General features: G+C 55.0%; 1 protein-coding gene across 1 annotated transcript; it reads left to right on the top strand.

Annotated features, from left to right (window-relative positions):
- Nucleotides 1–614: 614 nt before the first annotated feature.
- On the top strand, nucleotides 615–23,548 carry WSCD2 (WSC domain containing 2). The gene is given in 10 exon segments (XM_050318606.1): nucleotides 615–816; nucleotides 10,162–10,851; nucleotides 10,854–11,093; nucleotides 14,643–14,757; nucleotides 15,122–15,306; nucleotides 16,229–16,350; nucleotides 16,628–16,802; nucleotides 17,693–17,857; nucleotides 19,660–19,860; nucleotides 21,649–23,548. Coding segments are annotated over 9 exon segments (1,689 nt in total). The 5' UTR covers nucleotides 615–816; nucleotides 10,162–10,718; the 3' UTR covers nucleotides 22,002–23,548.
- The last annotated feature ends 73 nt before the right edge of the window (nucleotides 23,549–23,621 follow it).

Raw genomic sequence — 23,621 nt, 5'->3', positions numbered from 1 at the left:
ATACCCAACATATATGCATATGTAGACATATATACCCCATTATATATTTGTTTTATTTAGCTCTAATATGCTTATTTGTAGAGCTTATTAATACTATTTATACACATTTCATCTAGATAGCTTTACATTTCTATATTTCTATATATTTCTATATTTCTGTTATCTATATATAGTTAATATTGACATTTACATTAATATTTGTTTGTTTGTTTGTTTGTTTATTGAATGGGTTTTTTCTCCTTGTTGGCCTCGTTCAATATCTCTCTGGCCGATCTCGAATGGGACTGGGACAACGCTGGGGATGAAGCCGAGTCCTCGTGGGGGTCCAGCGTCACCCACCGCCCGCATCCCCAGCATCCCTGCCCTGCAGCCGCTTCCCGGCGCTTCCTGCCCCGCTAAAAAAGAGGGGGAAAAATGTAAATAAATAATAAAAAAAAAAAACAAAACCAAACCAAACGAGGTGGCGCGGGGGCGGGAGGGAAGGGGTTAAGAGGCAGGCGTGCGGGCGGCGGAGGGAGCGGAGCCGCTGGATGGAGACGTTAAGTACCGGCGCCCGGCAGCGGCTGCGGGCAGAGCTGAGCGGCAGCGGCCGGGCCGGGCCCCCCCCGGCCGGCACCGGCACCCCCGGAGCCCCCCCGAGCGGCACCGCAGCCCCCCCGGCAGCGGGGCCGGTCCGCGGTGAGCGCCCGGAGCCCCCCCGGCCCCGCCGCTCCCGGGGGCGGCCGCGGATGGAGGGACGGAGGGATGGATGGAGGGATGGACGGATGGAGGGATGGATGGAGCGGCGGCGGCCGGGCCGGGCTGGGCCCGCGGAGGGTAAGGAGGAGGTGGGGACTGGGGGGGATAAAGGGGATGCGCACGGGGTTGGGGGGTGCGGGGAGAGGGCACCGCGGTAAAACCGTGGGAATAGCGGAAAAAACAACCAAAAAAATCCAACCAAACCCCACACCAAAATAACAACCAGAAAAAGAGGACGAACCAAAAAAATATCCCCAACCCGGGAAATAAATTTAAAAAAAAAAAAAAAAAAAAGAAAAGAAAAAAAAGGAAATAAAAAAGGGAGAAAAACGCAACACGAAGCTGGGGGACTAGGGGGAGAGGGTGGAGGGGGGGCACAAGGGGGAGACCCCAGCCCAGGGCGATGGGACCCCGGCCCGGCGGGAATGTGCGTGGGAAGGGGAAACCGCGGCTGGGTGTGCGGGAAGTTGAGGTGGGGAGGGGGGACCGAGACCCCTGCTGATGTGCAGGAGCTGATGATTCCCGCCTCATCCCGACAGGGATTTTTCACTGTTTTCTGCTGGTTTCGGGAGGGTTTTGCTTTGGAGAGGGAGAAAGGTGAGAGGGAGCTCCCCTCTTCCTCCTCCTCCCGAGACTTTGTGCAGGAATATCTCTGCAAGGGAAATGGGGAGCGAATATAATCTGTTCAAAAACCCCTCCTCTATTCATTTGCTTCTTTCCATATCCGAGCTGGCAACTTAAGGGAATATTTTAATATAAAGTTAAACAAACCATATGTGCAGGGAGAGCAGAGGCTGTTGCAGAGCAGCGTGAAGGTAACCTTGAGCTGAGCCTTATAAAGCCTTTCCTCCGTGAAGGCAGGATTAAATAAAGTTTCCTGGCAATCCAGAGCTGGGAATCACAGCCTGGCGGGGGGGGAGCCCCCAGCCCCGGGGTGTCCCCACCCAGCCTGGCCCTGGCCCACCTGCACCTTTTCATCCTGTGAGTGTTGTATTCTCCTCTGGGGGGATTTGTGCCCAGTTATCCTTTATAAGGAGCTGTCCCTTCCCTGGGCTTGGGAAAGCTCTCTCCTGGCTGAGTTGGCTCTTGGAATGTCCAACACCGTTGAGTGTGAGGGGCTTCTCTGAGGTGGGGTTCGTTAGCAGTTATTAGATTTTTTTATATATATGTTATATTTTATATATTTTTAGTGGTTATTTTAGTAGTTGTTGTGATTTTTATATACATTATATTATAACATTCTAGATATTATTAGCAGGTATTATTTTTTAATATATTGTTTTATTCTATATATTGTTAGCAGTTCTTGTGGGTTTTATATACATTATATTATATTCTCTATATTATTCACAGGTATTATGGCTTTATATATAGTATTCTATTCTATATATTAGTCACTATGAGTTTTATATACATTATATTATAATATTCTAGATATTATTAGTTATGCTGCTCATGCACAGGCCTGGGGTGCCCAGGGAGAATTTTTGGATACCTTTCCCAGATCCTGGAGCCCAAGGAGTCGGGTCCAGCTGCAGCATCAGGGCTGCAGGTGCCTGTGTCCAGCACAGCACTTCCCAGATCTCCCTGAACCTCAGGGGACAGGAGAGTCCCCTTGGAGCCCTCGTCCCCTCACAGCCCAGCTGGGGCGTGTGGGTGGTTTTCCTCTCCCAGAAATAAAAGGTTTGTCCTTCCTGGGTGATTTTTTCCCCGGGAACAGACTTTTCCCCATGTGGCAGAGTGGGTGCCACCAACCCTCACTGTCACCATGGCCTCCACCTCATGGGCTCAGGCTAGCTTGGAATGCCCCCTTTCCAGCACTGTCCTCTGAGCTTTCCTTCTCCATGATTTTCTTCCCTTCTTCACTCCAACCTCACTGGAGTCAAACCTCTGCTTGTCACCACATCCCCAAGGTTGGGCAGGGTCCCCAGGGCCACCCCCTCAGCACCTCCAGGCTCCCATCCAGAGTCACACTTGCCATGGCTGAGGCAGGATCACCTTTGGTGAGGTGCAGCCTCCGTGGGTGTTCAGCATTTCTCCCAGCTCGGTCCAGATCCCAGGAAAATCTCTGCTTCTCCTACTCCCCATCCCTCTTGGGACTGCCAAGTGCTCAGTTTCCCTGAGCTGTTCAGGGAGCTGGTTCTGCTCTGGGATAGGCATCTCTGTGCTTTGGTACCTCTGCCACAGTGTATTGGTCCCCCCCTGGAGCCAGGAGCTCAGCCTGGGAACAGGGAAGGAGCGTGGGGCAGGAGAATCTGCTCCGTGCTGCTCAGCCAGGGGTGAGCCTGCAGCACTCGTGGGAATGGCAGATCTCTTCCCAAACTGGGCCTTCAGTCTCTTCCATGCAGCAGGATGTGGGAAAAGAAAGGAATCAGCCCTCCTGGGAAAGGAGGTTTTAAAGCAAGGGCTGCAAGAAATCATCCTTCTCACTCTATTAATGGGCTGTGAAGGCATTGTCTGCTGCCTGAAAAGCTCGTTTGTTAATTGCCCCGGCGCTGCCTCTAATCCCGGATTAATGAGGGCTGAGGGAAATCTCCACGGAGGAGACCTGAGTGCGGGCTTTGCAGGCAGATTTGGTTTGGTTCTGCCCCACCGGGGGGGTCCTTGGGGGTTCATCACAGACTGAATGTGGTGGGTGCTCCTGTAGCGCCCGTGGAAGATGTTTTGGTGGAGCTGAGCCCCATGGGGGGTGGGTCACACCTCCCAGCTCCCCACTGATGTCCCCACGTATCCCATCATGGTCTCTGTGGGATCTGTGCTGCTATAAATACCACCAGGGGTGGTCCTGTAGTGCTGTTGGTGGGATGTACCTGGATTTCCCTTTGGGAAATATCCTTTTGATGTATCTCATCGTCTCCCTGATCCCAGAGCCAAGAGTGGCTCCGGTGCTCAAAACCTCGGGATAAAACCACTTGGCTGCTCCGGTTTGGCTGCGGGGTTTGTTCCTCATCGTTAAGCACAAGGAGAAAAACAGCAGCGTTGTGGCTTTCCCTGGAATAGGGAGCTGTCAGGCTCTGGATGTGCCGGCGGTTGCAGCTCAGGGCTGCTCTGCCACTGTCACAGGGATTGTGCAGGTGTCTGTGAATGCTGGTGATGGAGTGACCAGAGAATTTGGGAACGATGAGTATGCTCCAGGGATGGCTGCCAGCCCCAGCACCACCTCTGGAAGAGACCCTCCTGCAGGATTCAGGCAGCACTTAGTCTGGGGGGGGGAGCTTTGCTGAGCCAGCAGCTGGCTGGGATCCAGCTGTGTCTCCCTGAGGGACAGCCCCGGTCTTCTTCCCACCCTCCTCCACCTCCTTGCCCCGTGTGAACACATCCCCTCCCAGGCAGGGCTCGGCTCACTAAGTCTGACTGAAAACCGTAACTGGATTTTGCAGCCTGGGCATGAAATACCCAGAACATAAGACACATTAAAACTCATTAGGTTAAGCCCTCTCACAGACACTCAGCATCGTCTGAGTGAATTAAATCACCTTTTTCACAGGGTTTAAGTGTCCAAAGGGACATGCAAGGGCGGGAAGAAGGGAGAGAGGGAGACTGGGGGAGTCCAGCTTAATGTCCCTGAAACCCCCTGCTCCGTAGTGACCTCTCCCAAATACCACTGTATGTCATTCCCATCCAAGCAGATTTCCTGTTCTGGCCTTGAAAGGAAAGCCAGGGAAATGATGGGGAAACGGAGGTTTCTCAGCCTTGCACGTGGGGATGGGGTTGATGCCGTGGGGATGGGGTTGATGCTGGCAGCAGGGATGCTCAGGAGGGATGCTGAGGGTCAGCAGGGATGCGGTGGGTGAAGGTTGGGTTGATTATTCACTTCTATTGCTGATAACAGTGTGGAATCCTGCTCCCAGCACCCAAATCCAATCAGCCCTGGTACTAAACAAGGGAGCTCCCTGCTCCTTCCACAAACATTCTTCTGAAAGAAACCCAGCAGATGGGATAATGCTGATGGAGAGAGGCAGATAATGCACACAATTGGGGTTGTTGCAGATGAATTAATTAAAGCAATAATGATGCTGTGAATTAGGGTGCATTTCAGCAGCCGGGATGGGGATCCCGGGTACCAGGGCTGTGGATCTCTGCTGTGCTGGCTAATTTACATCATTCCATGATTCCCTGTATCCTCTCCCTGCCCAAATCTCTGCAATACCTGGCTATTTCCTTCCCCGCCTTTGGCTTTTTAAATGATTCATGGCTTAAATCAGTTTTCTTTATGAGCTGCTTTCACACATGTGAGGGGAATTCAGCCTTCAAGAGGCCAGAACGTGTTTGGATGGAATTGCAGGTGGAGGAACAGAGCGTGAAGCAAAAAACACCCTTTTTGGCTCTACTTGGACCCTTTTGGAGCAAAATACACAGGGAAAGGAGCAGAGTCATGGAGGTGGGATTACCTGGGAACCAGTGGCCTGAAGACAACAACATTTCTTTGCTTCCAGGGGCTGGAAACACCCTGGATTTGATTTGTTTTGGGAGCCACTCACCTGCCCCAGAGTAAATCCCCCACTCCATGTCATGTAATGGCTGTGGGGTCTGGGATGAGCATCCCTTGGGCAGGAATCAGCATCCTTTGTGTAGGGTTCAGCATCCCTTGGTCTGGAGTCTGGGATATCCGTGGGAACTTGCAATGCCAGCTCAATACCACGTTTAAAAACAGAGCTGAAGTTGCTCAAATCAGCTTGATTAAACAAAATTGCCCTTCTGGGATGTGCTGCAGGCCCTGGGCTTGTGCACTCACCTTGGTGCCTTGGAATAACCCAGGGCAGGATCCAGCCCAGTGTTCCTGGATTTATTTATAACTCAGCCCTTGCAGAAACGGGGCTGGTGCCCTGTGGGTCCCATCCCCTGGAGAGCGGAGGGAACACTAATAGGAGGTTGTGCAATCAGCATGACCTCGTTTCTGAGGAGCTCCAGGCCTTTTGCAGCCGTTGATCAATTAGTCTGGGGCAGCCCCGTCCCTCCGGATGAATGATCTGTGATCCCTCTGGAGCTGGGGCCTCATTCCTGTCTGGACTTGTGACCACGGCTTCCCCTGGCCCTGGGCAAGTGCTGAGACCTCCAATAAATCTCCTCCAGAATATTTAAAAATCAGGTTTTGCCCTTAAATGAAAATCAGCCGCCTAATTCCAGTCCAAACTCTTCCATAGATTCCCATCAAGGAGGAAGATTCACTAACCCCCTGACATGCCTGGAAATCCTGCACAAAAATCCATCGGCAGATGGGCAAGTCCTGCCCTGGATATACCAATCAGGCCAATAAATCCCAAATAAGAGGGTTTTCCTTGGTGGTTTGGCCTATGGAAGGGATTTAGAAGCTCCACAGGGAAGCACATGCCTGGGGATGTCTCACTGCCGAGGAACAGGATCCGATCCCGGCGCAGCTCCTTGGGATGAGCCGTGACACCAGAAAGCTGCTGAGTCAGCTATTCTTAAGACTTTCCCTAGCAGAGGGGATGCACAAACCCATTTCTCAGCAAAATTAAGGCAGAGAGGAGCTGAATAAATAAACTTTGCTTTGATTGGAAGGCAGCTGACAGCTCAGTGTGCTCTGCTGGCCCTGGGAGAGGCATCAGAGGGTGCTGGAGGCTCGAAGGGAGATGCCTCAGATGCTCCAGGTGTTCCCTGCTGAGGTGGAAATCTCCACGTCCAACATCCCAGTTTAGCTCAGTTTCATTCCCAGCCATAACGTATTTAAATTTAAAGAGTATTTAAATTCAGCCTGATGCATCTCATTTGCTGCTTCTGCTTTAGAGAGTGAGAAAGGGTGAAAATCCATTTCCATGGGGCTGGAGAAGACGGAGGCAGCTTCATCTGGGAGCTGGGGCTGCCCAGTTTCTGCCCAGCAGCAATTCCAAGCTCCCACTGCACAACAGTCCTAGGGAGGGAGGCTGAAAGGCTTCAGGGATGCCAGTACAGGGTTCCCAGTGTCCCTAAGGTACCATCACACCAGGGAGGCACACGGGTGTGAGGCACAGGAGCTGCTCTGTGTTGTGGAACCAAGGGTGGGTGGAGGGACATGGGGCTTTCTGGTGGTCCCTGCACCAAAGTGAGTGGCTTTTGAGTGACAGCAGGTCCAGGCAGCCCCTGTGGACCAGGTTCTGTATCCCATGGACTGCATCCTGTATCCCATGGACTGGTCCTTACACCCCATGCTCTGGGTCCTTCATGTCACCCCATTTCCAGGTTTCAGCAGAAGAATTCTGGGGATATGCTGTGCTGTGCACCCAAGGGTGCTCAGTAGGGTGCAGGACCCTTCTCCCCCCACTCCCTGAGGTGTGGGACTGAGCTTGGTACCTGCGTCACAGCCCTCCGGTGGGATGGGGCCCCCAGGTGCGTCACCCCATTGTTGTCATCAGACTCCATCCCATCCCCCTGTGTTTTAAAGCCCTATTCTTTCCTTGTCCCTCTGATAAGAAATGCTAATGATGTGATGAAATTGGATAGTTCCGTCGCCTTCTCCTTCTAATGGAATTCTTGTGTTGGTTAATTTGCTGTTTTTAATGGGCTGATTGTTCTCCTGCCCTGGGGGAACCACGTGAGCCGGCGGCGTGTTTGGCCCTGGTCAGATGTGAGGTGGTGCTTGAAGACAACTGAACCTTGGGGCCCAATAATTGCAGAGCAATTTGAAGACAAGACCCAAATGTATAATTTATTGGTACCTCATTCACCCCGGTCACACGAAGGGCAGAGACGCACCCGCCGCTCATCGGAGCCCCCCTGGACCTGTGCCCACCTCCCTGTGCATGGGGGGGGATGGATAAACCTGGAAAATTCATGAGGATTTCCTTGCCTCCTTGGCCTCAGGACTGCTGACACCGCAGAGGGAGGTGGGTTGGGTGTACAGTGATGCTGAACTGGGTGTCCCGCTGCTGGGATGAGGATTCGGGCTCCTGGCAGGAGCAGGGTGACGGAGGTCAGTGAGGAAGTTGGACCCACTGCCTGGGAAATGCTCCCTCTCATTCTGCTGTGCTTTGGTTCTGGGTGCCAAGGGGGTCTGGGGCAGCAGGGAGGGACACCCCTAATCCTGGCACTGCCAGCTGGGAGATTTTTCCAGCTCCCCAAGGCTGAATCCATTTTGTGGGATCCAACTGGAGTGCCAGTGGGTCACAGCCAAGCGAGGGCTTGGGAATAAATCCCTCCCTGGCCTGGCTGTCCCAGCAGTTTTCCAGACAGCCTTTGCAGCAGCCGGTGGAAGGCTGTGCTGAGGACACTGCGCCGTGCCGGCTCAGGAATGTCCCTATTTGCTTCATTAGTTTGGATGCCAGAGCATGTCCCCACTGTCCCCCAGCCATGCCACGGGCTGGGCTGGCACCATCCCTGCTCCCAAACACAGCCCCAGTGGGATGCAGGCAGTGGGGGACAGGATGGGATCCCTGAGGACACTCCCCGGGACAGGTGACAGTGGTGATGGAGACGCAGAGTGGCTGGTCCTTCACCCCAGAGCTGCTGCACTGGGGGGGTGGATCCACCCTTTACAACACAGGGAGCTCAGGTGGGGGGCAGGGAGTGGTGTTGTGGGCAGCTTCCAGCGTCCACATCCGTCTGCTCCCAACATCCCCAGCCCCTCCTGGGAATGGTGCCAATACTGGGAGCGTTGGTGCTGATACTTGGAGTGTTAGTGGGAGTGCTGGTGCCGATACTGGGAGAATTGTTGCTGATACTGGGAGCATGAGTGCTGACACTGGGAGTGCTGGGCCCCATACTGGGAGTACTATTGCTGATACTGGGAGTGTTAGTGCTGATACTGGGAGTGCTGACGACAATAGTGGGAGCATTGTTGTTGATACTGGGACCATCAGTGCTGATAGCTGGGAGCACTGATACCAATTCAGGGAGCACTGGTGCTGATAGTGGGAGTGCTGATGGTGACATTGGGAGCACTGGTGCTGGCTGTATTTGCCTCCCCCACTGCCTGTGAGCCCTCCGCAGCCGGGGAGTCGGAGCTGATCCCATTATCTCCCACAGACAATTAGCAGGAGCATTAATGGAATATATGCAAATGTGCAGTAATTGACCTGCGACTCCGAGGTTCGTGATGGAGAAGGATGAGCTCCAGATGCTTAAGGAGAGTCATTTAAGCTCCTTCTTTATATGCTGCTCTTCCCTGCCAAGCGAGCCTGGCAGGACCCAGCCTGGGAGGGGAGGAGGATGAGTGGCAGTGGGGACAGCCCCGGGGACATCCTGTTTGCACCCCAAACCACCCCATGTTCAGCTACAGTAGGTGGGTTTGTTCTGGCTTGGAAGGGGAAGATGTTAGATCCCTGTCCAAGGCCAAGCACCCTCAGGTCCACGGGACCACCAGGCTGGGGATGTTTGCCCTGTGTGGTGGGGCTGGACCACCTTCCCTGCCCATGTCAAGGTGCCACCTGCTCCTGTGTCCTGCGCAGAGGTGCCTGCACATGGAGAAGCCCAAATGCCAATCTCCTTGCTCAGCTGCTACTCCGAGTTTCCTCAGCCTCTACCCAGGCTGTGTTGGCTCCAAGGAAGGGGGTGGTGTGGGGTTTGTGCCCCACCACTGCTCTGCCCCTGCCTGGCCCTGAGCTCCACCAAGTGCACCCAGCAGAACCAGAGGCATTTGAATAACCACTCTGGGAACTCAAATTAAAATATTGATGTATAATTCATGCCATATGTTCCACCAATATTTTTTATTTAATCAGCTGAAGACAGATGGCAGGAACACGGAGGCCATTAAACTAATGGCACTTTGTCTTTCCATGTATTTCCATCTCCTCTCCCAAAATAAGACGAGACCGTGACAGGCAGCACACCCTGGGCACGAGACCATCCCTGGCACACTGATGCGTCAGCAAGGTGTGGTGGCACCGCCATTTCCCACGTGGTGTTATCCCAGGAAGGGCTGGAACAAATCTTCCATAGCTGGGGGAAAAATCTGGAGGAATCCCATAGCTGGAGAAATCCCATGAGGATTCCCATGAGGGAAGTCCAGCCTGGCTGGGCTGAAGGGGATTGTCCCTTCTCTGGGCTCTCCTGTCCTTCCTGTGCCAAGAGCCACCACGGATAGCCCCATGTAGCCCTGGTGTTCCCAGGACAGCAGGGGGTCCATCCCACCTGGCAAGGTGGGAATGAGGACGTTCCTGGCTGGAGGATAGAGGATGCCATGGCCAAAGCTTCACTGGGGGCATGAGGGGCTGAAACACAGCCACAGGGAGAGTCACACATGGATGTCATGCTCCCATGGGATCTCTCAGCCCTGGGATGCCATGTGCCAGAGAATCCACTGGCAGCATCGCTCCCACTGCACCCACTTACCTGTCTGGGGGAGGTGGAAATGTCCCTTTCCAGGGTTGGAAGGTGACGGAGAGCCTGGGTGTCCTTCCTCACCCCACAGCGGGACAGGGACCACCATCCTCCCGGTGTCCTGGGACACTTTCCTGAGTGTGCCTTGCTCTGTTTGACTTGCAGGTGGAGATTTCTTGCCCTGGGAGTGAGCTGAATGGGGCTGCCTTAGACAAAGGGTCCCAGTCAGCATTCCAGGCTCCAGACGCGTCCAGGGACTTTTCATTCTTTGTTTGAAAGGGCAGCGGTGCCGTTCCCATTAGAGCGATGCCTGACGAAGCCGGTGCCGCCGGCGAGCGAGGAGCTGCGGCAGCTGATCGGCTTTCAAATCACCTTCAGACCTCGATTTCCTCAACATGATCCCTCCATCGGGCCAGTCTCCGGGGCACAGCCGGGGGGCTTTGCCGGGAGGAGAATAACCCGGTGACAGCCAGCTCTGGAAAGCCCCCGGGCACGACGACGGGGCTCAAAATCCACCTTCCCCAGCACTCCAGGACTTTTTAGACTCTGGCAGTACCTTTGCACGACCTCACCCTGCAGCCCCCGCTGTGATTTCGGGGCACCCATCTGCTCCCCAGGATCCAGCACCAATCCAGAGGGGGTGAAGCCCCCCTTGGAGCATCCCTGGGGCCGGAGAGCAGCTCCCCCGCGGCGCCGGCTGCCGGGGGAGGGATGAAGACGCAATGGCCAAGCTCTTGGTAAAACTCCAGCGGTACTTTCGGCGGAAACCCGTGCGGTTCTTCACGCTGCTGGCTCTGTACCTGGCGGCCGGCAGCTTGGTTTTCCTGCACTCCGGCTTTTCCGGGGAGCCCACGGTCCCGGGAGCCCCCGCGGCCCCGCGGGGGGAGAGGGGCCGGGGCTGCCCTACCTGGGGGTGATGCAGCTGAGCCGCGGCTTCAAGGCAGCGGCCACGATGCCGGGGAGGGCCCGGCGACACGGCCACTGGTTCAAAAGCACCTCCAAGGAACCTGCGGAGAGGGGAAAAGCCAGGGACAACGGCGGCACCCAGAGCCGGGCGCTCAGGGGCAGGAGCGGCCGAGAGAAGGAGGAGGACAGAGGTAAGGGCTGGGGACACACGTGTGAGGGGGGTGGTCCCTTCTTTTTACCTCTCCCAAGGGAACATCATGAGCCGGGGCAGTGGTCGCTGAGCTGGTTTGGCTGTGTATCCCTGCCAGGAGCTCATTCCTGAGCATGCACTGCCAGGAATTGTGTATATATTTATTAATTAATTTATAAACCATGTGCCTGTGCTACTCGAGTGTACCCAAGGGACTCCCTTTTATTTTTTCCATCTTCACTCTTTCCCCCTTGTGCATCACCAAGCTCTGAGTTGCCCCTCGCTTTTTGGGGGTGCCAGCTGAGGGGATGCTGCACCCCACCTTCCTCCCATCTTTGGCTGTGCCAGGGGCCAGATTCGGTTTTCCTTGTGTTGGCTTTAGTGAACACAAACCCCAGATTTATGGGCTGTTTGCATTGCTGGGGTGTCAAGGCAGAGGCTGGCTGTGGTTCCCATGCAGGCATGGAAATGCAAACAGGGCTGGGATTTGGCCTCTGGAGCCAGGAGATCCCTGCCTGGCTGCTGTCTGTGGTGTGTGAGGTGTTGTCAAGTGGGTCCATTATTAATGACCAAGGATAAGCGAATGTAGTCGTTCCCATCGATTTTTAAAATGCCATCTATTTATCCTGCAGGCAGCCCTACACAGCTGGAGCTGCACACTCCCACGGAATTTGGGTGGCTGGGAGCTGCCATCCTGTCAGGGTTTGGCATCCTCGAGGTTATCCAGCCTTCTGGCACCCATGAGCACCCAGTGCCAGTCACCCAAACACCCCCTGTGTCCCCTCTCTGCTCTGCAGCCCCTCTGGGGAAGGAGCATCTCTGCCTGAGGCTGCTCATTCCCCTCTCCCGAGCTCCAGGGTGTGGGGATGCACATCCCTGGGGACCCCTAATTCCTGTGATGGTTGCACCAGTCTGTACCCCAAATCCAGGCTTGCTCCAGAGTTGCCTAATGGGCTTGGCACTTGCAATTCTCTGAGCATCCCAGGCTGGAAGATTCAGCTCCCTGGACTCCTGATGGAGCAGGAGGTGTGGATGGAGGGAAGCAGGAACCCCCAACCCTATGACAAACTGGTGGTTTCACAGAGGTCCAGGCTTGGTCCCCCCAGCCTGGGCTGATCCCAGTGCATGAGGTGCTTCTCCTCAACCACCACCCCCACAGCAGGTACAGTCCTCCGTGCAGGCTTGGAATGATCCAGGCTTGGAAACCAAAGGAAAAATGTCTTGTGGTGCTTACAGGACTTTCTCCTGCTAAAACGAGCTGAAGGGGGGTTCCCCTGTTGTATCCCTGTGTTGAGGGGCCTCCGGGGGCATTTCAGTGGTCACGTCGCTCTTAATGCAAATTGACATTTAGTGAATCCCAAGCAGATGGTCCCTGAGCTGTCAGACACCACAAGGACCCTGAGCAGGCTCCAGTCCAGGCCATATGCACCGTGTCCTCCACAATTAACCCCGTCTGGCACCGCCACCTCCTGTGCCCGCCCACAAGGGACAGGGATGAGATGCAGGACTGGGCTTCAAGGGATTTAGCTGCTCCCATGTGGTCTGGAAACATCATTTTTCCCTTTTTAATCACTCCATGAGCATCTCAGCAGCTCCCAACAGGATGGTGTGGAGAAATTCTCCAACTTGAGAAATCCCATGTGCCTGCTGTGCCTGGTGTGCCGGCAGGGCTGGGGGAGCCCCAGGGGATGGGCTGAGCACCCTCGCTCCCCTGTGCCTCTCCAAAGCACCGGCATATCTGGTAGGAACAGGCGGATTTAATGGTGCTGGTAATTAGGCAGGGGACAGCTTAACAAGGCAGCTGAGGAGGTTCTGCCACGTGATATTGTTCCAGAGGGAATATTGCTCCGAAAGCCAGCTCTGCTTTCAGGAGCGTGATGTGCGGCTTTCTTCTCCCTTGTCCTCCTCCTCTTCCTCCTCCTCCCTCTGTTGGCAGCTTCCCATGGGAAGCAGTATCCCCGTGGGAATGTGCATCTCCTTCCTCAAACCCGGGAGAATTTTGAGGCAGGGGAAGCAGGGACTGTCCCCAGCTCTCAGCCACATCCATCCCTGTCTTTCACTGGACGTTTCCAGTTGGACATTCTGGCTGTGACACAAGACCAAGCAATGCCATGAGGAAAGGGGAACAGACCAGCCACTCCAGCCACAGAGCCAGACACATCCCTATATCCCTAGCTCCTGGAAGAGTGGGATGTTTGGGGAATTTAATGACAATTGCTGGGTTGATCCGTCTGTTCACATCCTTGTTTCCAACACGCTTCAAAATTCTTCCTGACTCTGTGTGAGCCGTGTGCTGGGGCAGCCCCCCCTCTCCTTGCAAGCCGTGCTGAACCCACCACCCGCCTCTCACCATCTCCCCCTTCACTTCTGCCCTCTTATCTCCCTAATTATTCCAGTTGGCTTCCCAATAAGTCACAGTACACATATGTCAAGAGCAATGGATTGAAGGTAATGCACATCAGTCACCAGCTCAGTGCAAGTGACTGGAGAAATCCTGCCCTGCTGGATCCATCAGGGCTGGAATGCGCTGACCCGCCAAAACCTGCCCAGCCCTGAGGAAATGCCATGTTCTGCTGGGAGTAATTGGGAGCAGTGAGTTATGGCCTTGGTGGTTAAAGTTATCAGGCACATTTCTCTCTGTCTTCCTCTTCCACCTTCCCCCAGGCTGGTTTGGGAAGGTGGTTGCAGCACTGGTGGGGAAGGGGGGTCTGTGGGGGCACACCATGGGTGGGGTGTGCTTGTGGAGCTGGGTCAGATGTGGAATGCAGGGAGGAGGTGAGAAGCGTTATCCCTGCTCCACATCCCTGCGTTGATCTAAGGCATCTCCCCGCAGCAAACACTCGGGTGGGAGCAGGAGTAGGGCACTAAAGAGGGTTCTAATGAGGGCACCTAACGAGGAGGCTGAGCAGGGACAGCTTGTGGACCATCTCACTCCTAACAGGAGCCGAGAGCCGGCACGGAATGTCGCCGCAGGCACGCAGGAGATGGCTCTTTGTGCTCAGGTTATTGGGAAAGGCTACATTTGTCAAGTAAATGATTTCAGTGTGACTTCATTCAGCTCAATTCCCTCTCTGCTGGCATCTTCATTTACTCTCAGCACAGACATCAGCCTTTACTTTGCCAAGTGTCAGTGCTGGACAAACATCCTCTGCTCCCAGGATGAGCCGCTGGCTGAGGAAAATGTGTGTTAAATGGTATTTCTCCATTCTGCCCAGCCCTGTGCTCCTGGCAGGCAGGGTGGAGGGGATGGGTTATTTTCCTATGTAGCTCATCTTTTGGAGCAACTCTGCTGAGCTTGGAGGCTGATGTGGAGGAAGAGCAGGGAGAGGAGAATCCTCAGTGCAGAACCACAGCATCCCTTCTATCCATGCGGATGTTCCTGGGCTTTAGCCACTTTTCCCTGTTTGTTGTACCCAGAGCACGTGTTTCCAAAGCAAACAAACAGGGAACATTGCAGCACATCCCTACTTAGGGAATAATCAAGAGGAGGTGGGAATGGGTGGGCTCAGCCCCAGTAGGTTCTTACCCCCTCTCCTCTCTCCACCCCCAGCGCGATACATCGGCTGCTACGAGGACAACACTCGCCAGCGGACCCTGCGTGGGATGTCCTTCTTCGACTACAAGAAGATGACAGTCTTCCGTTGCCAGGACAACTGTGCCGAGCGGTAGGGCAGGGCACTGTGCCTCCAGGAATCCCTGCACACCTTCTCCATGAATCCCTACACAACATGTCCACGAATCCCTGCACACTGTCTCTGCCAATCCCTACACACAGGATGCAGTGCAATAATAGGATAAGATAGGATAGAATAGGACAGGATGGGATTATTTTCAGTTGGAAGGGCCCTACAATAATCACCAGCCCAAAAATGAACCCATGGGATGCAGCGCTGCTTCCAGCACAGGGCATGAGCAGGCTGTGGCTTCTTCAGAACCCCACAGAGCTGGGGGGATACTCAGAGTCCCCTGTCCCCCTCTCCACAGGGGGGATCTCAGGGATGTCTGAGCTCCCCATCTCCCTCTCCACAGGGGGTACCTCTATGCAGGACTGGAATTTGGTGCCGAGTGCTACTGTGGGCACAAGATCCAGGCGTCAAACGCCAGCGAGTCCGAGTGCAACATGGAGTGCAAGGGGGAGCGGAGCAACACCTGTGGTGGGATCAACCGCCTCTCCATCTACCGCCTGGAGCTGGCCCAGGAATCCGCCAGGAGATGTAAGTCAGTGGCATCCACACAGCTCCTGGCTCAGCCCTGGAATGGGGGAATCCCTCGAGGTGCTCGAGGGGTGATCCCAACATCCCTGTGCCATGTAAACCAGGTCATGGCTCGGGAGAAGTGGCTTGGGAGAGGTTCAGGTCTGTGTGTGGGGTAGTTTTGCTCCTGCAAACCACAGGAATCCCCCTGTGAGGAATGCTGCTGGATGGGGAGGGTTGGAACAGGGAGCCCCAAGGACTCCAGAGGAAATTCAGGGCATTCTGGGGGACTTCAGGACACAATCTCTTTCCTGACCATCAGTGCACTCAGTGTGTGCTGAGGGATGAAGGATGTGCAGGAGCTCCAGACAGAGCCGAGGGTGCTCCCTGTCAGAAGAGCTCGTTTAGCTCCCGGTTAGGCAGCTCTATAATTACCCACATTTGCTGCTTGTCTTTCCTCATTCCCAAACAACGGGAAAGAGGGTGGAGCAATCAGAGCTCCCATCACCAGGAACCCTCTGGGGGGCTGAGGATGCCCAGTACCTGGAGTGGTGGGATGGGACCCCTCAGGGCACAGATCCTGGGGGGATCAGCCCAGCCCCAGTCCCGCTCTCCTCGCTGTTTCCACCCCTCCTGCAGCCCGGGATCACCGAGCTGATAAAAATAGCAAGGCAAAAATAAACCCGACTTTGCTGCCGGGGCTTTGCTCTGATTTTGCACCGTAAGCAGCCGGGTGAGCGCGTCAACTAACGCGGCTGCACTGCCGGAGGGGGTCGGGAGCTGGGGAAAAGCCGATGGAGCAGCAGGAGATGGGAATGCTGTGTCACGCAGAGGCTCCTGCTCCTGAGCCTGGGGTGCACAGAGTGGGAGCAGCGTCGTTTTTGGGGTGCAGTGGTGTAATTTTTGGGAGGGTAGTGGTGCCAGGTCACTCTTTCCCTCTCAGATGGCAGTGCCATATTCCGGGGATGCTTCCGCCAGCCAGACAACGTGTCCATCGCCCTTCCTGCCAGCCAGCTCATGCTCAACATGTCTGTGGACAAGTGTGTGGACTTCTGCACTGAGAAGGTACTGGGGCAATGATGCTGGAATGGGCTGGAAGGATGCTGGAAGGGTGCTGGAATGGGCTTGAAGGATGGTGGAATGGGCTGGAGGGGTGCTGGAATGATGTTGGAATGGGCTGGAAGGGTGCTGGAATGATGTTGGAATGGGCTAGAATGATGCTGCAAATCAGCCCGCACTGCACAGCGGGACCAGGACAGCGAGGATGGGTATGAGGGGCAGAGGAAGGATCTGCCATAGGGAACAGTGCCACTGGCTGCCCTCCGTGTGCCCATCCCTGCAGGAATACCCACTGTCAGCCCTGGCAGGGACCTCATGCCACTGTGGATTCCCCACGACGCTGTTCCCGCTGCACGAGCGCGAGGATGAGCAGCTCTGTGCCCAGAAATGCCCTGGAGAGGAGTTTGAGAGCTGTGGCACTGCTGAATTCCTCCTGGTCTACCAGACCCAGGTGCAAGGTGAGCTGGGACAGGCAGGGACCACTCCAGCACCCTTTTCCCATCCCCTTCCTGGGAATGCCGGTGGAAAGTGAGTGTGAGCTCGCAGCATCTTCCATTAAAAGTTAGCATTTCTTTGAATTTCCTGGGAAATCAGTCCTCCCCTGGGCAAACAGCTGCAATCATTGCCTGACTCAGCTGTAGGGAAGAGCAGTTTTCCATCTGCCTCTGGAAGGATCCCTCCTCGCCAGGGCTTTTCGCACTTTCCTGGCACCGGTTGGTGAACCCACATGGGCTCTGTTATCCAGAGGGGATGAGCTCCAGGGAAAAATTTGGGGGTGGGAGGGGGAAGCTGACCAGGGAAGTGACCAGGCAGAAATTCCGCAGGAAGCTGCACAGAGAGTACTCCTGTTCTCTGGCATTGGGACCATGGAGACAGGAAAGCCCAGGGGATAACTTTTACTGGGAGAGGAAAGGGCTGAAGGGAGCAAGTGAGGACCCAAATTAAGGTGGTTTTGATTCAGAACAGGTCAGTCTTGTCACTATCTCCCCTTCAATGTTTGAGGCCATGCTGCAAATGTTTGTTCATTCATCCATATAAAAAGCAGGAACGTTGCTAGGCACAAGCATCCCTGTACTCACTCTTCCCTAAGGATGCAAGCAGCAAGGAGCTGGTAATGGCAGAGAACTCCTGTCTTCTCCTTAGGACCTTTTGGGGTGCTTAAGGCTCCTCAAGGTGTTCAGAACCTTTTGGGATGTCCCTCTGTGCTTTGGGCAGGGCACCTTTCCCTGTGTCATCCACCACCTCACTGCTGCCCCACCGTGCTCCGTGGAGTCTGTGGGATGTCCCTGTAGGAAAACCATGTTTCCATGACACATTCCTGATGTACTGTGGCTGGTTCTCACTGCAGACAACCGCTGCATGGACAGGAGGTTTCTCCCCACCCGTGCCAAGCAGCTGGTGGCCCTGGCCAGCTTCCCTGGAGCTGGCAACACCTGGGCACGGCACCTGATCGAGTTGGCCACTGGCTTCTACACCGGCAGCTACTACTTTGATGGGTCTCTCTACAACAAAGGTGAGGGGGGGAGCGTCGTTGCTGGGAGTGCACCAGTCCCACCTGAGCTGGGGAAGATCCTGGTGGCATCCTGTGGGTCTGCAGGAAGGGGAAAGCATGGAGTGATGCTTCTCCATGGGGTGGTTGGACTGAGGGTGTCCTGGTCAGATATCAGGAGGAAATTGTGAGGGGGGTGAAGCCCTGGCACAGGTTGCCCAGAGAAGCTGTGGCTCCTCCATTCCTGGAAATGTCCAAGGCCAGGCTGGATGGGGCTTGGAGCAACCTGGGATAGTGGAAGGTGTTCCTTTCCAAGAGGGTTGGAATGAAAGCTGTAAGGTCACTTCCAGCCCAAACCATTTTGGGATTCTGGGATTCCAATAACCCACTTCATTGCAAGGGGACAGAAAAGCACCAGTTCCCCCATTTTATAACATTTACAACAGTTTTATTCTTAGACCTTGAAGGTTTCTTCTGCTCCTTCTCCTCCTCCTGCACCTTTGAGAGGAAATCCTCTGCTACTCCTTGGCTGTGGTGAAGCTGGGATCTGTACCTGGAGTACTCACAGACCTGGGGGGGGTACCCCCTAAACCCCTGTTTGCCCAACACCACAGGAATTCCTTTGAATTTGCCAAACCCAGCCTTCCAGAGATGGAAATACTCAGCCCTGATTGAGGGAGCACAGGCTATTCCAGCCCCTGGCACCAGGTCTGGGGTGCAGCCACATCCCAGGGAGGGCTCGAGCAACCCCGGGAAGAAGCCTTGGCCGGGTTTTGCTCACCCACCCAAGCGTAGGTTTTGTGTTATTTCCATGTCGGAGGGGCCGGGATGTATCCAGGCAACTGGTAGGTCAACCAGCACGGCCCCGCATCACCCAGCATGGCCCAGAGCAAATTACACTTCTATAATTGATGTCACACAGCTCCTTCCAGCTCATCTCCCCCTTGGCTCTGCTCCAGGTGGTTGTGCTTTGCAAGGATTGGGAGGGATGCTGGACTCAGCCCAGGTGCTCCATGCAGGGCACAGGGGGTGGTGGTCCCCTCTCTGGACCCCCCCTGTGGCACCACCACAGCCCTGGGCTCCTCCACAGCCCCACAGAAATGGGGTTTTTCCCTTCTTAATTTAGTGGGAGAGTTTAAATGCTGTGGTCAGGGAGATTATAGCTATAAAATACATTCTTGACCCCCCCCAAACAAGCAGTAGAGCTGAGCATGGCCAGGGAGATGCAGCTCTGAGCGGCCCCCGTGCTGGTACCCACCCTCTCATGAATTTTATTGTGACTCATAACTTGGGCAAATAAATGATTTCCATCTGGGAGAGGGATGCAAATCCTCCCTCACGCCCCAGCTGCTTTTATCCAACTGTACTTTGCAATCTGATATCTCTGAGTCCTTCCCTTTCATGGAATCCTGGGATCATTTGGGTTGGAAAGGACTTGAGATCAAGTCCAACTATTTTCCCCCAGTGTTGCCAAGGCCACAACTAACACGTGTCCCCAAGTGCCACGTCCACATGGCTTTTAAATCCATCCAGGGATAGTGACACCACCACTTCCCTGGGCAGTCTGTGAAGGGCTGGACAGCCCTTTCCATATTAGGAATTTTCCCTAATATCCAACCTGAACCTCCCCTGGCACAACTTGGGGCTGTTTCCTCTTGTCCTGTCACTTGTTACCCCGGGAGAAGAGACCAAGTCCTACCTGCATCCACCCTCCTCCCAGGGAGCTGTGGAGAGTAATATGGTCCCCCCTGAGCCTCCTTTTCTCCAGGCTGAGCCCTCCCAGCTCCCTTTCATTATTCCCATAACACCGGGCTCTGTCCCGGCAGGATTCAAGGGCGAGCGGGACCACTGGCGCAGCGGGAGGACGATTTGCATCAAGACCCACGAGAGTGGCCAGAAGGAGATCGAGTCCTTCGACTCTGCCATCCTGCTCATCAGGAACCCCTACAAGGCCCTGATGGCCGAGTTCAACCGCAAGTACGGGGGACACATCGGCTTCGCTGCTCATGCCCACTGGAAGGGCAAAGGTAGGCCAGGGGTTGGGATCTGGTGGGAGAGCTCCAGCCTGGCCACCGGAGCTGGGAAGCGGGTGGCAAAGCCCAGCAGAGCCTGGATTGGGTCTCCATTGGAGAATCTTGGGCTGTGCCACCACTTTGGGGTCACCATGTCCATCTCCTGGCATGACCAGCAGCATCGTCTTGCATGGCCAAGGGCTCCGGAGCTGGGTGGGATGGGGTGGGATGGAATGGATTAGAATGGGGTGGGACAGGATGGGATGGGATGGAATGGATTAGAATGGGATGGGATGGGTTCAGTGGGATGGAACAGATTAGAATGGGGTGGGACACAATGGGATGGAACAGCAGGACCACTCTGCCCTGGGTGGGGCCAGTGCAGGGATGGGCATCTCCTCTCCTCAGTGTCATCAGAGGGAGTGGGGGCTGCCACGAGCCCATCCCTACGGACAGGGCGGTATCCGGGTGGGATTTCCATGTGCCCGGCTGCTCCAGAGACACCACCTTTCCCATGCACAGGCGTGTTGTGGAGGCTGGTTAATTACAGCAATTTACAAATTGCTGTTGTGGGATTGACTTCATTGGAAAGAGTTAAAATATTTAGCTTGATTGAACATCTGCTACCCTTAATTCCGAGTTTATTTAAGGGGAGCTTTTGCTGCTGTGGCTGTTTTGTGCCTGGATTTCGTTATCTCCATGTGCTCACAGAGCCAGAGAGAGCCCAGCCCTGCTCTCCCCATCCCATAAAACCAGGAGGGAGTGATATCCCCCAATCCTTGTTTCCCTGAGAAAGTCCCTGGGCTGCCATTGCCCCAGCACAGTGGGACAGGAACCTCTTGGTAGATTTTATCCCTATCCAACTGCAGATAGAGCTGGAGAGGGGATGTGGGACCATCACTGCAGCACCACAGGGATCATCCTGACTCTTCCCAATCCCAGCCTGTCCCACGCCTCGTGCCTCCAAGGGGAGGGGTAGGCCAGGCAGAGGGGACCATTCCTTCTGCTCAGCACCATCCCATTAGGACATGCATCAAAATACATCACCAAATTCTTTCCAGGGGATGTACAGCATAATTAGGTTAATTACGGTCAGAACTTGCTGGGAAAGGTGGAGATTTTCCATTGTTTGGTTGGTGAGCCCCATTTTGCTGATCCTACCTGGGCTCAGCCTGGGGAGACCCTTGGTCATGGAGGAGGGGAGTCCCATCCCCAGTCTTCCCTGCAACCCAGCTCTCCAAATGATTTCCTTCTCTCAAGAACTAATTTGGGGGCAAATTTGGGACAAAAAGCACCATGATCTCTCTCCAGCCTCACCCCCAGGTGCTGGTGCCAGGGGGATGGATCTCCTTCCCCGCCCCATTCCCAGCCCTGCAGAGGCCAAACCCCTGTCTGGTTCCATGACGTTAATTTTACGATATCCCTGGAGCGGTTCCAAAGCAAAGTTTTATGTGGTGTGATTACACAAGGTGAATTGTCCTGGACCTGTTTAATGAAACAGATCCTGTGTTTAATGATTCCTGAGGGAATTAAGCACAGTTCAGCAATTAATCAGGCACTGGTTTCGTGGGGAGGACACGAGAAAGAGGCCGATGCCCAGGGCTTTTATGCGCCGTGGCTGGATCTGTGCGGCACCGCCGGGAAGGTTGTGGCTGATTATTGATGTTTCATTACCCCTCTTACCACCTGATTTCTACAGGAGGATCAATTAGGCAGCAGGATAACTGAGAGATCTCAGCAGGGGTGTGGGAGGACACAGGGCACACCCACCCACCCACCGTGTCCTCTGCTCCTTCTTTCCAGAGTGGCCGGAGTTCGTGGCCAACTACGCGCCGTGGTGGGCGACCCACACCCTCGACTGGCTGCGCTACGGCAAGAAGGTGCTGGTGGTGCACTTTGAGGACCTGAAACGGGACCTCTTTGTGCAGCTGCAGCGGATGGTGGGGCTGCTGGGCATCACTGCCTGCGAGGACAGGCTGCTCTGCGTCGAGGGCCAGAAGGACGGCAACTTCAAGCGCTCCGGCTTGAGGAAACTGGAGTACGACCCCTACACCCCCGAGATGAGGAAGATGATCAGTGGCTACATCAAAACAGTGGACACGGCTCTGAAGCTCCGGAACCTATCAGGGGTCCCGGATGATTATTACCCCAGATGATGGTGATGACAGCGGGGGGACCTGACCCTGCTCCCGGCCTCTGCCTAATTCCACCCAGTGGGTGGTTCTGCTTTTAATTCTCCATCTGCTGCTATAGCTGTTGATCAACTCCCTGCATGAGCGACGAGTGGTCCCCAGCCAGTGCTGAGCTTGTTTGGCCATCACAGATCCCCGGCACGGCGGCAGCGCTGAGGGGACACGGGTGCCTTCACCACCACAGGGTTCCTGCTCCATCCCACTCCTGCTCTGGCTGCCACAGCCCTCCTTGGAAGTGCAGTGGGTTTTATCTGTGGTCCTTGCAAGTGCCCTGGGTTGTCTGTGGTCTCTTTGGGCTGGCACAGGGACACTGGCCGTGCCTGATGGACCCAGTGCCACCGGAGCTGAGCTCCCTAGGGTGGGTATCCCCAAACTCCCCTCACTTCATGGCCAGCCCTGGGAGGCCTCTGCTTGTCCCTGGATGGAATCCATCAGCCTTAGACCAAGGGGTGGGACTGCGTGGGTGTTGCTCCCATGAGATCCCATCATTCCAGATGGGAATCAGGAAGGCTGCCCTGGGGAGAGCAATGCCCCCAAAAAAGGTGGCTGTGCCCCCATGATCCATCCCTTGGCTCCCTGGGGTCCCTGGAGCAAGGCTGCATTCCCAGCCCCAGCACCAGGCAACATTGCTGCTCCAGCCTGGGGAAGAGGGGGCCATGACCTCCATCTGGGTGGCTCCAGGTGGGATCTCTCCCCTCAACAGGGATGATGCTCAAGAGGGGGACAGAAGAGCTTTTGCGACCCAGGAGCTCATCTGTGCCTCATTTCAGGAGCTCACAAGCCAGAACAGCCCCTCCAGCAGCAGTTTTGGGGGCCAGGAGCTGCAGATGGGGAGCAAACCCTGGGGCTGAGCTTTGGGGGGGCCCCCCTGGCCGAGCCCCTCCAAGCCCCAAGCCAAACCAAAGGATCCCGTGGGCACAGGAAGGTGCCGTTTCCAGGCTGGCTTTGTGCAGAGCTGCATGTGATCCCCAGCCATCCCCTCATCCCACGCCGCCCTCCCAGCCGTCCCTGTCCCGGCTTTGCCCCGGAAAAGCTCCTCCAATATTCCCAACCTGCGAGTTCCCTTCGGATGTAGGTGCAAAAGCCATATATTGTACGCAGCCTTTTTCTAGATTAGATACTGAACAATTGGCTTTTAACTCTTGATCTTGATAGAAACGCAGGCACAGGTCAAATCGAGACACACCACTCGAGCTGTATTCAAAGAGAGAAGAAAATTCCATGGAGAAAAAGGAGAATTTAAATAAAAATATATTTTTCTAATGTGCTTGAGGAGCAAACACGAGCTGGGGGGCTCCTGCTCCCTGTTTCTTTTGCACGGAGGTGGGTGAATGTGTTCAGAGGGAGCAGCTGCCCCGGTTTTAACTCTTGCCTTGACAAATGGCTGGAGGTTTTTTTGGGAATGGAGCTGAGCCCACGCTCCTTCGCTCACGGCAGCCCCGGGGCTGTTTACCTCGGTCAGAGCAAATCCTCAGGTCAATCCAGCTATTAAAGGAGAGATTTTGTTGCTATTCTGCCTCCCCGTGTGTTTGTGGGGCCACCTGAGCACCCCCCACCCATCCCAGGCATCCCAGGGTGTCCCAC

This window comes from Myiozetetes cayanensis, unplaced genomic scaffold (genome assembly GCF_022539395.1).
Source record: "Myiozetetes cayanensis isolate MyiCay16 unplaced genomic scaffold, myiCay2020 scf21, whole genome shotgun sequence".
In the NCBI taxonomy this organism is placed as follows: Eukaryota; Metazoa; Chordata; class Aves; order Passeriformes; family Tyrannidae; genus Myiozetetes; species Myiozetetes cayanensis.
The sequence above is the reverse complement of the archived record's forward strand: the minus strand, read 5'-3'. Positions and strand labels throughout refer to the sequence as shown.